This window comes from Macaca nemestrina, chromosome 13 (assembly GCF_043159975.1).
Source record: "Macaca nemestrina isolate mMacNem1 chromosome 13, mMacNem.hap1, whole genome shotgun sequence".
NCBI classification, from domain to species: domain Eukaryota; kingdom Metazoa; phylum Chordata; class Mammalia; order Primates; family Cercopithecidae; genus Macaca; species Macaca nemestrina.
The window spans coordinates 46,647,008-46,662,943 of record NC_092137.1 but is presented as its reverse complement, the minus strand read 5'-3'; the positions used below and the strand labels follow the sequence as shown (position 1 = coordinate 46,662,943).

General features: G+C 43.0%; 1 protein-coding gene across 4 annotated transcripts in view; it reads left to right on the top strand.

Moving 5' to 3' along the window:
* Positions 1–11,102, top strand: part of LOC105464966 (ATPase H+ transporting V1 subunit E2) — a 32,422-nt gene extending 21,320 nt beyond the window's left edge. For 2 of the 4 annotated variants that reach the window (XM_071076655.1, XM_071076656.1), the window contains one exon: positions 10,057–11,102. In XM_071076655.1, coding sequence (XP_070932756.1) covers positions 10,154–10,834 — 681 coding nt within the window. In that variant the 5' untranslated portion in view covers positions 10,057–10,153 and the 3' untranslated portion in view covers positions 10,835–11,102. The remainder of the gene's footprint in view (positions 1–10,056) is intronic. The other 2 variants (XM_011713134.2, XM_011713135.3) reach the window with 1 other exon arrangement.
* Positions 11,103–15,936: the final 4,834 nt, after the last annotated feature.

Genomic DNA, 15,936 nt, shown 5'->3' with positions numbered 1-15,936 from the left:
CTGCATATATGTCTTTAAGGTCCATTTGGTCTATGATGTTGTTCAAGTTCTCTGTTTCTTTACTGATTTTCTGTCTGGATATTCTCTCCATTTTGACAATAGGGTATTGAAATCTCCTACTATTATTGCTGTCTATTTCTTCCTTTGGTTCTGGCAATGCTTGCTTCATATATTTGGGTGCTCCAATGTTGGATACATATATAAATGTTCTATCTTCCAGGTGAATTGACCCTTTTATCATTATATAATGTCTTTGTCTCTTATGACAGTTCTTGACTTAAGGTCTATTTTGTCTGACATAAGTATGGGCACCCCTGCCCTCTCTTGTTACTTTTGCATGGAATATATTTTTCCATCTTTCACCTTCAGCCTGTGTGTGTCCTTAATTTCTTTTTTTTTCTTGAGATGGAGTCTCACTCTGTCGCCCAGGCTAGAGTGCAGTGGCACGATCTTGGCTCACTGCAAGCTCTGCCTCCCCGGTTCACACCATTCTCCTGCCTCAGCCTCCTGAATAGCTGGGACTACAGGCGCCCACCACCATGCCTGGCTAATTGTTTTGTATTTTTAGTGTTAGTCAGGATGGTCTTGATCTCCTGACCTCATGATCTGTCCACCTTGGCCTCCCAAAGTGCTGGGATTACAGGCGTGAGCCACCATGCCCGGTCTGTCTGTCCTTAATTTCTAAAATTAGTCTCTTGTAGACAGCGAATAGTAAGCTCTTGTTTATTTTGTTAATCCATTCAGCCACTCTATATATTTTGATTGGAACATTTAATCCATTTATATTTAAAGTAATTACTGATAGAGAAAGACTGACTGTTGCCATTTGTTAACTGTTTTTTTGTCTCGTGGCTTTTTGACTCTCTTTTCCTCTCTTGCTATCTTCCTTGTGTTTGACTCTCCCACACCTGTCCCCAACCCCCAGTGGCAACATACTTCAATTCTTTTCACATTTTATTTTGTGTAACTTCCATAAGTATTTTCTTTATGGTAGCTGTGGGCTAACATGAAACATGTTATAATTTTAACCGTCTATTTTAAGCTGATGAATTAACTTCAGTCACAAGCAAAAACTCTTTTTTTACCCCCCCAACATTGTTATTGATACAACAAATTACATCTTTTTATATTATGTATCCATTAACAAATTTTTATAGTTATATTTACTTTTTATAGTTTTGCCTTTTAACTTTTTTTAACAAAAAAGTATTAATTAATTAATTAATTTTGCCTTTTTAAAATTTTATTTTTATGAATGGTAACTATTGCCAGTGCTATAGCTATCTAATAAGAGCATTTTACATTTAATATGAGTCACATGAAAGGCCTATATCTATTTTACAAAAAAATTAATTATGAATAGCTATTTGATACAGCTTTAGCTCAAGCTAAGAAAACAGCATTCTTTTTTTTTTTTTATTATACTTTAAGTTCTAGAGTACATGTGCACCACATGCAGGTTTGTTACATATGTATACAGGTGCCGTGTTGGTGTGCTGCACCCATTAACTTGTCATTTACATTAGGTATATCTCCTAATGCTATCCCTCCCTTCTCCCCCCTCCCCACAATAGGCCCCGGTGTGTGATGTTCTCCTTCCTGTGTCCAAGTGATCTCATTGTTCAATTCCCACCTATGAGTGAGAACATGTGGTGTTTGGTTTTCTTGCGATAGTTTGCTGAGAATGATGGTTTCCAGCTACATCCATGTCCCTACAAAGGACACAAAGTCATCCTTTATATGGCTGCATAGTATTCCATGGTGTATATGTGCTACATTTTCTTAATCCAGTCTGTCACTGATGGACATTTGGGTTGATTCCAAGTCTTTGCTATTGTGAATAGTGCCGCAATAAACATACATGTGCATGTGTCCTTATAGCAGCATGATTTATAATCCTTTGGTATATACCCAGTAATGGGATGGCTGGGTCAAATGGTATTTCTAGTTCTAGATCCTCAAGGAATCGCCACACTGTTTTCCACAATGGTTGAACTAGTTTACAGTCCCAACAACAGTGTAAAAGTGTTCCTATTTCTCCACATCCTCTACAGCACCTGTTGCTTCCTGACTTTTTAATGATTGCCATTCTAACTGGTGTGAGATGGTATCTCATTGTGGTTTTGATTTGCATTTCTCTGATGGCGAGTGATGATGAGCATTTTTTCATGTGTCTGTTGGCTGTATAAATGTCTTCTTTTGAGAAGTGTCTGTTCATATCCTTTGCCCAATTTTTGATGGGGTTGTTTTTTTCTTGTAAATTTGTTTGAGTTCTTTGTAGGTTCTGGATATTAGCCCTTTGTCAGATGAGTAGATTGCAAAAATTTTCTCCCATTCTGTAGGTTGCCTGTTCATTCTGATGGTAGTTTCTTTTGCTGTGCAGAAGCTCTTTGTTTAATTAGATCCCATTTTTCAATTTTGGCTTTTGTTGCTGTTGCTTTTGGTGTTTTAGACATGAAGTCCTTGCCCATGCCTGTATCCTGAATGGTATTACCTAGGTTTTCTTCTAGGGTTATTATGGTTTTAGGTCTAACATTTAAGTCTCTAATCCATCTTGAATTAATTTTCATATGAGGAGTAAGGAAAAGATCCAGTTTCAGCTTTCTACTTATGGCTAGCCAATTTTCCCAGCACCATTTGTTAAATAGGGAATCCTTTCCCCATTTCTTGTTTTTGTCAGGTTTGTCAAAGATCAGATGGTTGTAGATGTGTGGTATTATTTCTGAGGGCTCTGTTCTGTTCCATTGGTCTATATCTCTGTTTTGGTACCAGTACCATGCTGTTTTGGTTACTATAGCCTTGTAGTACAGTTTGAAGTCAGGTAGCGTGATGCCTCCAGCTTTGTTCTTTTGGCTTAGGATTGTCTTGGCAATGCAGGCTCTTTTTTGGTTCCATATGAACTTTAAAGTATTTTTTTCCAATTCTATGAAGAAAGTCATTGGTAGCTTGATGGGGATGGCATTGAATCTATAAATTACCTTGGGCAGTATGGCCATTTTCACAATATTGATTCTTCCTATCCACGAGCATGGTATATTCTTCCATTTATTTGTGTCCTCTTTTATTTCACTGAGCAGTGGTTTGTAGTTCTCCTTGAAGAGGTCCTTCTCATCCCTTGTAAGATGGATTCCTAGGTATTTTATTATCTTTGAAGCAATTGTGAATGGGAGTTCACTCATGATTTGGCTCTCTGTCTGTTATTGTTGTATAAGAATGCTTGTGATTTTTGCACATTGATTTTGTATCCTGAGACTTTGCTGAAGTTGCTTATCAGCTTAAGGAGATTTTGGGCTGAGATGATGGGGTTTTCTAAATATACAATCATGTCATCTGCAAATAGGGACAATTTGACTTCTTCTTTTCCTAATTGAATACGCCCTAGCCAGAACTTCCAACACTATCTATGTTGAATAGGAGTGGTGAGAGAGGGCATCCCTGTCTTGTGCCAGTTTTCAAAGGGAATGCTTCTAGTTTTTTCGCATTCAGTATGATGTTGGCTGTGGGTTTGTCATAAATAGCTCTTATTATTTTGAGATACGTTCCATCAATACCGAATTTATTGAGAGTTTTTAGCATGAAGGGCTGTTGAATTTTGTCAACGGCCTTTTCTGGATCTATTGATATAATCATGTCGTTTTTGTCTTTGGTTCTGTTTATATGCTGGATTACATTTATTGATTTGTATATGTTGAACCAGCCTTGCATCCCAGGGATGAAGCCCACTTGATCATGGTAGATAAGCTTTTTGATCTTCTGCTGGATTTGGTTTGCCAGTATTTTATTGAGGATTTTTGCATCAATGTTCATCAGGGATGTTGTTCTAAAATTCTCTTTTTTTGTTGTGTCTCTGCCAGGCTTTGTTATCAGGATGATGTTGGCCTCATAAAATGAGTTAGGGAGGATTCCGTCTTTTTCTATTGATTGGAATAGTTTCAGAAGGAATGGTACCAGCTCCTCCTTGTACCTCTGGTAGAATTTGGCTGTGAATCTGGCTGGTTCTGGGCTTCTTTTGGTTGGTAGGCTATTGATTATTGCCTCAATTTCAGAGCCTGCTATTGGTCTATTCAGGGATTCAACTTTTTCCTGGTTTAGTCTTGGGAGAGTGTATATGTCCAGGAATTTATCCATTTCTTCTAGGTTTTCTAGTTTATTTGCGTAGAGGTGTTTATAGTATTCTCTGATGGTAGTTTGTATTTCTGTGGGGTCAGTGGTGATATTCCCTTTATCATTTTTTATTGCGTCTATTTGATTCCTCTCTCTTTTCTTCTTTATTAGTCTTGCTAGCGGTTTATCAATTTTGTTGATCTTTTAAAAAAACCAGCTCCTGGATTCATTGATTTTTTAAGGGTTTTTTGTGTCTCTATCTCCTTCAGATCTGCTCTGATCTTAGTTATTTCTTGCCTTCTGCTGACTTTTGAATGTGTTTGCTCTTGCTTCTCTAGTTCTTTTAAATGTCAATTTTAGATCTTTCCTGCTTTCTCTTGTGGGCATTTAGTGCTATAAATTTCCCTCTACACACTGCTTTAAATGTGTCCCAGAGATTCTGGTATGTTGTATCTTTGTTCTCATTGGTTTCAAAGAACATTTTTATTTCTGCCTTCATTTCGTTATGTACCCAGTAGTCATTCAGGGTCAGGTTGTTCAGTTTCCATGTAGTTGAGTGGTTTTGATTGAGTTTCTTAGTCCTGAGTTCTAGTTTGATTGCACTGTGGTCTGAGAGACAGTTTGTTATAATTCATGTTCTTTTGCTTTTGCTGAGGAGTGCTTTACTTCCAACTATGTGGTCAATTTTGGAATAAGTGTGATGTGGTGCTGAGAATAATGTATGTTCTGTTGATTTGAGGTAGAGAGTTCTGTAGATGTCTATTAGGTCCACTTGGTACAGAGTTGAGTTCAATTCCTGGATATCCTTGTTAACTTTCTGTCTCATTGATCTGTCTAATGTTGACAGTGGAGTGTTAAAGTTTCCCGTTGTTATTGTATGGGAGTCTAAGTCTCTTTGTAAGTCTCTAAGGACTTGCTTTATGAATCTGGGTGCTCCTGTATTGGGTGCATATATATTTAGGATAGTTAGCTCTTCTTGTTGAATTGATCCCTTTACCATTATGTAATGGCCTTCTTTGTCTCTTTTGATCTTTGTTGGTTTAAAGTCTGTTTTATCAGAGGCTAGGATTGCAACCCCTGCCTTTTTTTTGTTTTCCATTTGCTTGGTAGATCTTCCTCCATCCCTTTATTTTGAGCCTATGTGTGTCTCTGCACGTGAGATGGGTCTTCTGAATACAGCAAACTGATGGGTCTTGACTTTTTATCCAGTTTGCCAGTCTTTGTTTTTTAATTGGACCATTTAGTCCATTTACATTTAAGGTTAATATTGTTATGTGTGAATTTGATCCTGTCATTATGATATTAGCTGGTTGTTTTGCTTGTTAGTTGATGCAGTTTCTTCCTAGCATTGACGGTCTTTACATTTTGGCATATTTTTGCAATGGCTGGTACCAGTTGTTCCTTTCCATGTTTAGTGCTTCCTTCAGGATCTCTTGTAGGGCAGGCCTGGTGGTGACAAAATCTCTCAGCATTTGCTTGTCTGTAAAGAATTTTATTTCTCCTTCACTTATGAAACTTAGTTTGGCTGGATATGCTATTCTGGGTTGAAAATTCTCTTCTTTAAGAATGTTGAATATTGGCCTCCACTCTCTTCTGGCTTGTAGAGTTTCTGCCGAGAGATCTGCTGTTAGTCTAAAGGGCTTCCCTTTGTGGGTAACCTGACCTTTCTCTCTGACTGCCCTTAACATTTTTTCCTTCATTTCAACTTTGGTGAATCTGACAATTATGTGTCTTGGAGTTGCTCTTCTCAGGGAGTATATTTGTGGTGTTCTCTGTGTTTCCTGAATTTGAATGTTGGCCTGCCTTGCTAGGTTGGGGAAGTTCTCCTGGATAATATCCTGCAGAGTGTTTTCCAACTTGGTTCCATTCTCCCCGTCACGTTCAGGCACACCAATCAGACGTAGATTTAGTCTTTTCACATAATCCCATATTTCTTGGAGGCTTTGTTCATTTCTTTTTACTCTTTTTTCTCTAAACTTCTCTTCTCAGTTCATTTCATTCATTTGATCTTCAGTCATTGATACTCTTTCTTCCAGTTGATCGAGTTGGTTACTGAAGCTTGTGCATTTGTCACGTAGTTCTTGTGTCATGGTTTTCATCTCTATCAGTTCATTTATGGACTTTTCTGCATTGGTTATTCTTGTTATCCATTCTTCCATTCTTTTTTCAAGGTTTTTAGTTTCTTTGCACTGGGTACGTAGTTCCTCCTTTAGCTCTGAGAAGTTTGATTGACTGAAGCCTTCTTCGCTCAGCTCGTCAAAGTCATTTTGTGTCTAGCTTTGTTCCCTTGCTGGTGATGAGCTGCGTTCTTTTGGAGGGGGAGATGCACTCTCATTTTTTGAATTTGCAGCTTTTCTGCACTGCTTTTCCCCCATCTTTGTGGTTTTATCTGCCTTTGGTCTTTGATGATGGTGACTTACTGATGGGGTTTTGGTGTGGGTGTCATTTCTGTTTGTTAGTTTTCCTTCTAACAGTCAGGACCCTCAGATGCAGGTCTGTTGGAGTTTGCTTGAGGTCCACTCCAGACCCTGTTTGCCTGGGTATCAGCAGCAGAGGCTTCAGAAGATAGAATATTGCTGACAGCAAGTGCTGCTGTCTGATTCTTGCTCTGGAAGCTTTGTCTCAGAGGTGTACCCAGCCATGTGAGGTGTGAGGTGTCAGTCTGCACCTAGTGGGGGATGTCTCCCAGTTAGGCTACTCAGGGGTCAGGGACCCACTTGAGCAGGCAGTCTGTCCTTTCTCAGATCTAAACCTCTGTGCTGGGAGAACCACTGCTCTCTTCAAAGCTGTCAGACAGGGACATTTACATCTAAAGAGGTTTCTGCTGCTTTTTGTTTAGCTATGCCCTGTCCCCAGAGGTGGAGTCTACTGAGGCAGGCAGGCCTCCTTGAGCTGTGGTGGGCTCCACCCAATTCGGGCTTCCCAGTGGCTTTGTTTACCTACTTAAGCCTCAGCAATGGCAGGTGCCCCTCCCCCAGCCTTGCTGCCACCTTGCAGTTAGATCTCAGACTGCTGTGATAGCAATGAGGGAGGCTCCGTGGGCGTAGGACCCTCCGGGCCAGCCATGGGATATAATCTCCTGGTGTGCTGTTTGCTAAGACCCTTGGTAAAGCACAGTATTGGGGGGGAGTTACCCGATTTTCCAGGTGTTGTGTATCTCAGTTTCCCTTGGCTAGGAAAAGGAATTCCCTTCTCCGTTGTGCTTCCCAGGTGAGGCAATGCTTCGCCCTGCTTCAGCTCTCGCTGGTTGGGCTGCACCCATTGACTAGCACCAACTGTCCGACACACCCCAGTGAGATGAACCCAGTACCTCAGTTGAAAATGCAGAAATCACCCGTCTTCTGTGTCACTCACACTGGGAGCTGGAGGCTGGAGCTGTTCCTATTCGGCCATCTTGGGCGCCCCCCAACCTTTTAACTTCTATACCAGAATTAAAAGTGATTTACATACCACCATTACAGTATTACAGTGTTCTGTATTTGCCAGTATCTTTATCTTTACTAGTGAGCTTTATACTTTCATATGCTGTCTAGTGGCCTTTCATTTGAAATAGAAGGGTTCCCTTTAGTATATCTTGTAAGGTAGGTCTAGTGGTGATGAACTTCCTCAGCTTTTGTTTATCTAGCAACATCTTTAGTTTTCTTTCATTTTCGAAGGACAGTTTTTCCAAATATAGTATTATTGATTAGCAGGGGGTTTTTTTCCATCCCTTTGAATATACCATCTTACTCTTTCCTGTACTATAAGATATCTACTGAGAAATCCACTGGTAGTCTTATGGAAGCTCCCTTATATGTGATGAGACTCTTTTCTCTTTCTGCTTTCAAAATTATCTCTGTCTTTGACTTTTGACAATTTGATTATAATGTGTCTTGATAAGGACTTTTTTGGGTTTATCTTAGTTCAAGTCCATTAGACTTCTTGAATGTGGATAGACATTTCCTTCTCCAGATTTGAGAAGTTTTTGGCCATTATTTCTTTAAAAACTTTCTATCCTTTTTTCCCAGACTTCTTTTGAGACTCCCATAATGCATATATTGGTCTGCTTGATGGCGCCCCATAAGTCTCTTAGGCTTTCTTTTCTCTCTGTCATTCTTTTTTTTTTTTTTTTTTTGCTCCTTTGACTGGATAATTTCAAATGTTGTATCTTCAAGCTCACTGATCTTTTCCTGTTGAACTCCTCTAGTGAGTTTTTTCAGTTCAGTTATTGTATTCTTCAGCTCCAAAATTTGTTTGGTTCTTTTTCATATTTTCTATATCTTTTTTGATATTCTCATTTTGTTCATACATCCTTTTCCTGGGCTTGTTGAGCATCCCAGGAGCCTTTCAAAGATATGGATTCCCAGACCTTACTGGCAGAGATTCTGATTCAGTAGGTATAGTGTTGGGGCCTTAAAAGCTATATTTTCTTTTTCTTTTTATTTATTTTTTTATTTTTTGAGACAGAATCTCATTCTTGTCGCCCAGGCTGGACTGCAATAGCGCAAGCTCAGCTCACTGGAACCTCCACCTCCCAGGTTCAAGTGATTCTCCTGCCTCAGCTCCCTGAATAGCCGGGATTACAGGCAGCCACCACCACGCCCAGCTAATTTTTGTATTTTTAGTAGAGATGGGATTTCACCATGTTGGCCAGGTTGGTCTTGAACTATTGGCCTCAGGTGATCCACCCAGCTCGGCCTCCCAAAGTGCTGGGATTACAGGCGTGAGTCACCACGCTAAAAGCTATGTTTCTTAAAGATCCTCCAAGTGGTTCAGATATACATCCAGGTTTGGAAATCACTTCCAGTAAAAAGACCACCTTCAATCTCTCCCCCTTCCCTTATATGAGCTCTAGGGAAGTGGGGAGGTCTAGACTTATATAAAGTATATAAAGTTTTGTTTTGTTTTGTTTTTTGAAATGGAGTCTTGCTCTGTCACCAGGCTGGAGTGCAGTGGTGCGATCTCAGCTCACTGCAACCTCTGCCTCTTGAGTTCAAGTGATTCCCCTCCCTTAGCCTCCTGAGTAGCTGGGACTACAGGCACATGCCACCATGCCTGGCTAATTTTTTTGTATTTTAGTAGAGATGTGGTTTCACCATGTTGGCCAGGATGGTCTCTATCTCCTGGCTTCATGATCCACCTGCCTTGGCCTCCCAAAGTGCTGGGATCACAGGCATGAGCCACTGTTCTCAGCCATGAAGTTTTTAAATATAAGCTTCTGGGAAGTGAATAGATAGTGGATAGAATATGCAGACAGAAAATCAGTAAAGAACAGAGAACTTGAACAACACTATAGACCAAATGGACTTACAGACATGTATGCAGAACATTCCACCCAACAGCAGCACAATACACATTCTCCTCAAGTGCACATGGAACATTCTTTAGGATGGATCTCATGCTAGGTTACAAAGCAAATCTCATCTCTCCAAGGCGCCATTTTCTGCTTAGTAGTATTCCTTTTCTCTGTATCATTTGAAGGTTCTTACAACCCTCCTACCTCCAGGCAGCCTTTCTGGATTAAATCCTGGCTGACCACGAGTTTCTTAAGACTTTCCCCAACCCTTCTGACCCCAAAATGTGGATATGCTTTCCATTTATGTATTAATTTGGTATTTCCATTCTGTTGACTTGCTATCTGAGTCTCAGGCCACTGCTCCATAGAGAGCTTCTGGACTAGGTCTGCCCTAACTGCCTCATTATTATTTGATGACAATGATAGTGAGTGTAGCAGGGATGGAATTCTGGAGACCCAGGTTCAAGTCTCTGTTCTTCTAGAGTATAAACTTGGATGAATTGTGTTCCCTCTCTGAACCTCAGTTTCCTCATCTGTGAAGTGAGGGGTCTCCTATATATATGTCTCCTATATATATGTATATAGGAATACATATATGTATTCCTATATATACAGTTTCTGCAATCCTCCTCTAAAGCCTCTGACTTTCTCTTTCGTCCTCTTGTTCACTGGTATAGCTGAGAAAGTGGAATTCCAGAGACACTCCTGAAATTGTCCTAAGTTAAAGGAGCCAGTGTGCCAGCTCCCTCTCTGCCATCGCCTCTGAGAGCACCCATGGCCCTGAGTGATGTCGATGTGAAAAAGCAGATTAAGCACATGATGGCTTTCATTGAGCAGGAAGCCAATGAGAAAGCAGAGGAAATCGATGCCAAGGCTGAGGAAGAGTTTAACATTGAGAAAGGACGCCTTGTGCAAACCCAACGACTGAAGATTATGGAGTATTACGAGAAAAAGGAGAAGCAGATAGAGCAGCAGAAGAAAATCCAGATGTCCACCATGAGGAATCAGGCAAGGCTGAAAGTCCTGAGAGCCCGAGATGACCTCATCTCGGATTTGCTCAGTGAGGCGAAGCTGAGACTCAGCCGGATTGTGGAGAACCCAGAGGTCTACCAGGGGCTTCTGGATAAACTGGTGCTCCAGGGTCTGCTCCGACTGCTGGAACCTGTGATGATTGTGCGCTGCCGGCCACAGGACCTCCTCCTGGTGGAGGCTGCTGTGCAAAAAGCCATCCCCGAATACATGACAATTTCCCAAAAACATGTGGAGGTCCAGATTGATCAAGAGGCATACCTGGCTGTGAATGCAGCTGGAGGTGTGGAGGTCTACAGTGGCAATCAGAGAATAAAGGTTTCAAATACCTTGGAAAGCCGACTGGATCTCTCAGCGAAGGAAAAGATGCCAGAAATACGAATGGCCTTGTTTGGTGCTAACGCCAACAGAAAGTTCTTTATATAAGCCTCTGGGAAGTGAAGCTAGTGTTGAACCACTAAACCACGAAAGTTTAAGTTTTGGGGGGAAAAGAAACTAGTAGTGTTTCCTCCTCTTTGATGCTCTGATATTGTTCTGTTTTTCTTCATGAAATACCCCTTGGATGGCTAAAGTGTTAACTTTGAAATAAAGCCCAAATTAATGCTCAGAATTCAAATTCCAATTCATCCATCCATGCCACAGCTTCTGGTCCATTCTGCAGTCTGGGATGAAGGGAGTGATGACATCTGCTCTTCAGCTTGGCCTCAGGTGGTGAATGTGTGAGATGTGAATAGTGTTCTTGGCCTGTGGATCTGGGTGCTCTAGTTTAATATGCATATGAAGTGTGTTTTTCTTCCTTTGTTTCAGCTTCAGTACCCAAACTGATGTTATTTAATGAGGTCTAGAGGTTTTCCTCACATGTCCAGAATCAACTTAATGGGCATCCAACCAGCACAGTCACACAGGGACCCATGCTCCGAAGGGCCCAGCATCTGGGGTTTAGTGATCTGTATTTGCTGCCCTGAAATTCCTAATTTCATCTTTGAATGTGTGTTTTGTAAGTGACATTGATGGAACATTGGGGCATGTGCCAGGGTTTTGGAGCCTTGGCTCACGCATGGTACTGACTCCCAAAGTCTACCTACCTTCTTTGGATGGGTTGTTGGCTAACCATTTCCCAGTCCTCTGGTGCCCTGAAGCCCAGCCTTCCTCCACCTCACCCAGTGAGCATTGCTTCCCTCTGCCCCTGGCGGGGGCCTGGTGTACATGCAGGGAGGGTCAGAATGGGGTTTCATGCTCTGTGGAGTTTCAGGGCCAGAAATCCCTGCCCAAGGCTGGCAGCTCCGTGGCATATTCAGTAGACAACTTGGGGGAAGGGGTGAGTCTCTTACCCACCAGATACTGAGCCCGTCCTGGTGTAGAGGTTTAAAGACCCTAGGAGTTACTGTCCGCTATAGGGCAGCCTGCCCACTGGAAGGAGAGATGCCAGCTCAGCTTCCCTGATCCTGGCCCAGGCCTGCACTTGTGGCTAGTGGGAAGGGGGACCCAACCACTGCCAAACTTGCCGCACCAGAGTCTTAGGGCAGGACCCTCAGGAGCTTGTAAATATCTGCACTTGGCCTGTAAAGTATCCCTGTGCCTGGCAGCGTCCTCCCTTGGACAGTTCAGTGCCTAGGGGAACTTGGATGCATCTTTTCTGGCCAGTGTGAGGCACTTTCTGGGAGGAGCCAAGAAATACAGATTATATAATTTTTGTGACTTGGCATGTAGGCATTGCACAATAGAAAAGTAAATGGTAGAATTCATGCTAATAATTTAAACTTTAAATGGTAGAATTCATGCTAATAATTTAAATTTTCTTCACTTAAAAAGACATTAAATAGCAAATAAACACTATGAAAAGTCAAGAAGAGACTACAGAAGAAAGAAAAAAGCTTTATACTTTAGTGCCGTTCATGGCACTTCTTTCCTGCTTTTTGAACAAAGAATCTTACCTTTTCTTTCTTTTTCTTCTTTCTTCGTCCTTCTTCCTTTTTCCTTCTTCCTTCTTCTTCTTCTTCTTTCTTCCTTTCTTCTTCTTCTGTCTTCTTCTCCTTCTCCTTCTCTTTCTCCTTCTTCTTCTTTTTTGAGATGGAGTTTCTCTCCTCTTGCCCAGGCTAGAGTGCAATGGCACAATAGTGGCTCACTGCAAACTCTGCCTCTTGGGTTCAAGTGATTCTCCTGCCTCAGCCTTACAGGCTCATGCCAGTATACCCGGCTAATTTTGTATTTTCAATAGACACGGGGTTTCACTATATTGGTCAGGCTGGTCTCGAACTCCTGACCTCAGGTGATCCACCCGCCTCGCCTCCCAAAGTGTGGAATTACAGGCGTAAGCCACCGTGCCTAGCCAGATCTCACATTTTCATTTTGCACTGGGCTCTGCAGATTACATAGCGGGTTCTGCATACGTATGTGTGATTTAAGGCCTAGTCCATACCTGATGTTGCTTTATTTATTAAAATAGAATTTTTTTGAAGAAAAAAAATCCCAAGATGCTCTGCTGAGGGCAAAGGTTGGCCTGTGTGGTTAGGACTCTGCAAGGAACAGAAACTTCATGAAACTCAAACACAAAGTAAGGGACAGGCTACGAGTATGTGGGGGTGTCTCACAGAACCCAGAACGGGAATCCTTTGTGATCTCAGGAGAGGGCTGGAACTGGGACTCAGAAAGCCATCTGAAATCCTTTATGTGGCCATTTTTCTTTCTTTAAGGAGTGACTTTCTCTGTTGCCCAGTTTAAATGGTAGAGTATGCATGCCCCACCATTCCAAAGTTGACATGTTATAGTTCCAGAAACAAACTTGCTTCTCTTGAAGTCCATTCCACTTTCCCAGAGGGAATCTATTTGGCCAAACTGGGGTCAGGTGTCTATCTATGGTCCAGTTGGTGTCTGGGGCAGTTCCCAGAGAAAGAAGGGTCTTTGTCAGCTGGACAGACTCCCCACAGGGTGTCTTCTCTGTGGGCCCTTTTGAGTTTCAAATTTAGTCATTCAATGAGAATTTTTTTTTTTTTTTTTAGATGGAGTCTAGCTCTGTCGCCCAGGCTGTAGTGTAATGCCGCAATCTTGGCTCACTGCAACCTCCGCCTTCTGGGTTCAAGCGATTCTTCTGCCTCAGCCTCCCAAGTAGCTGGGACTGCAGGCGTGTGCCACCACACCTGGCTAATTTTTATATTTTTAGTAGAGACGGGGTTTTACCATATTGGTCAGGCTGGTCTCGAACTCGTGACCTCATGATCTGTCCGCCTCGGCCTCCCAAAGTGCTGGGATTACAGATGCGAGCCACTGCACCCGGCCTCAGTGAACATTTTCTAAATGCCAGTGATGAGCCAGGCACTGTGCTGGGTGCTGGGCTGCAAAGAAGAATATGATCTGGTTCTGTTCTTTAAGGAGTCATAGACACATAAACAGATGATGATCATGATAATGATACAATGTGGCAAGTGCCAGCCTAGTGGTGATGTGAAACCCTGTGGGAAGACGGTGGCAGGAAGGGAGGGTAACAGAAGGGTTCCTGGGTGCTGGCAATTGAGCTGGGGAAAGCCCTCCAGGCAAAGGAAGGAAAGCATGTGCCAAGGCCCTGAGGTGTGAAAATGCAGGGCACATTAGAGGAGCTTTGTGTAGTTTGGGGTGATGGAATGTGAGGGGTGAGGAGGAAGAGACCATGGATGAAGGTGGAAAGATGGGCCTCATTACAGGGTGTTGCTCTGGAGGTTGGGTGGGGGGGGGTTTGTTTGTTTGTTTTTGTTTCTGTGTGTGTGTGTGTGTGTTTGTTTTGTTTTGTTTGTTTTTGAGACAAGGTCTTGCTCTGTTGCCCAGACTGAAGGGCAGTTGTGTGATCTTGGCTCACTGCAACCTCAAGCTCCTAGGCTCAAGCGCTCCTCCCACCTCAGCAGGTTACAGCAGGAAGTGAGAGCCAAATTTCCAGAAGGGGATAGACTGGGGGCTTGGTCCCCAGCCCTGAGTAGCTGGGACTACAGGCATGCACCACCACACCTGGCCAATTTTTTTATTCTTTGTAGAGATGGGTCTCACTCTGTTGGCCAGGCTGGTCTTGACCTCCTGGGCTCAGGCAATCCTCCTGCCTTGGCCTCCCAAAGTGTTAGAATTATAGGCGTGAGCCACCACACCTGGCCTGCTCAGGCGTTTTGACTTAATTCTGGTGGGTGAGTGATAAGGAGGTCATTGAGGGACTTTAAGAGTGAATGAAACAATGACAGCTGGACTTTCAGAAAGATTATTCCAGTGTCGCTGTGGGTGGAGGACACATTAATGCGGGGGAGAGACTGGAGGCAGGGGGCTCCCCGTGAGAGCACGGGGGCTATTTATCAGCCTGAGTGAGAGGTGATAAATAACCTTACCCGCTCTTTCGTGAGGCAGGTGAACTTCATGGTACAAAAGTGGAAGAGATTAGAATCAGTGACTTCTGTCCTATGCCTCCTCCCTTCCCCCACCCCAATATATTTTTTTTCACTTGTCCAGGCTTGAGGCTTTATTACAGTTTCATATCATCTTACAGTTTTTTCTTATGAGAGTCTCCCTACCCTCCGAGCTTTCCCCCCTCTCTCCTCACCATCATTCCAGGCCCAGCAAAGCACCCACTTCCCAGCTCATCAAGCCCCCAGCCCCTCCCCTTCCGGGAAGTCAGCCCCCACTTCCTGCTGTAACCCTGGAGTGTCTGAACCCCTCGGCCTACCCTAGCTCTGGCCCCCTGAGCCACCCTCAATCTGTTAGCTGCCCCCAACATCAATTCACCTCCCCCAAAAATGGGCAGTCGTAGGTTTTATGAAAGGTTTTGTGGGAAGTTGAGGAGAGCATTGCATCATACCTGTGGGACAAACTTTCCCCTAAGTCGCATTTAAGCATCTCTATGTTTTCCAACTTTTCTCTCTGCTGGAGCTGCCACACATTAGCTCTTTCTTCCCCAGCATTCTCCCTAACCCCGTGGGTTCCAGCCTTTTCCTCACCATGTCCCCTCAGCAACACAAAAACCTTGGCCTCCCGCAGTCTCTGGATGTAGGGACTGTGTCTCTCATTGAGGACTTTTCACGCACTGCTTTTCTTTACTGTCAGCAACTTTATCTACTGTTTCTCATCTTTTTAGACACAGCTCCTTATGGACAGAGACTGTATCTTTTCTCTTTTTTGCATCCCCTGCTGCTGTGTTACTTTAGTGCCTAACACAGTAGGTTCTGAACAAGTGTTGATCATTGTTACATTCTTCTCTCCAGGCCTAGCTCTGGGTTATGGATGGAGGACTCCAGAGCCTCTCTCCTCTCCTAGTCCATAGATTTGGCCAAAAAAAAAGGGCAAGGATGTGAGATGGTGGTCAGGGGAAAGGTGGTGCATTGTATTCCAAGGATCTTTCTGGACAAGAAAATCCCCTATTGCTCTCAGGAAAAGACTGTGGATGGGAACAGCCTGAAACTCAGGCAGGATGTGCCCCCTGCCTCACTTCAGTCCAGTGATTGGTTACTCCTGGGCTTGCCTGAGGGTTTATTGAGTCCCTTCCCTCCATGGGAAACAGATGGAAGGGGCTTTGCTTTGGA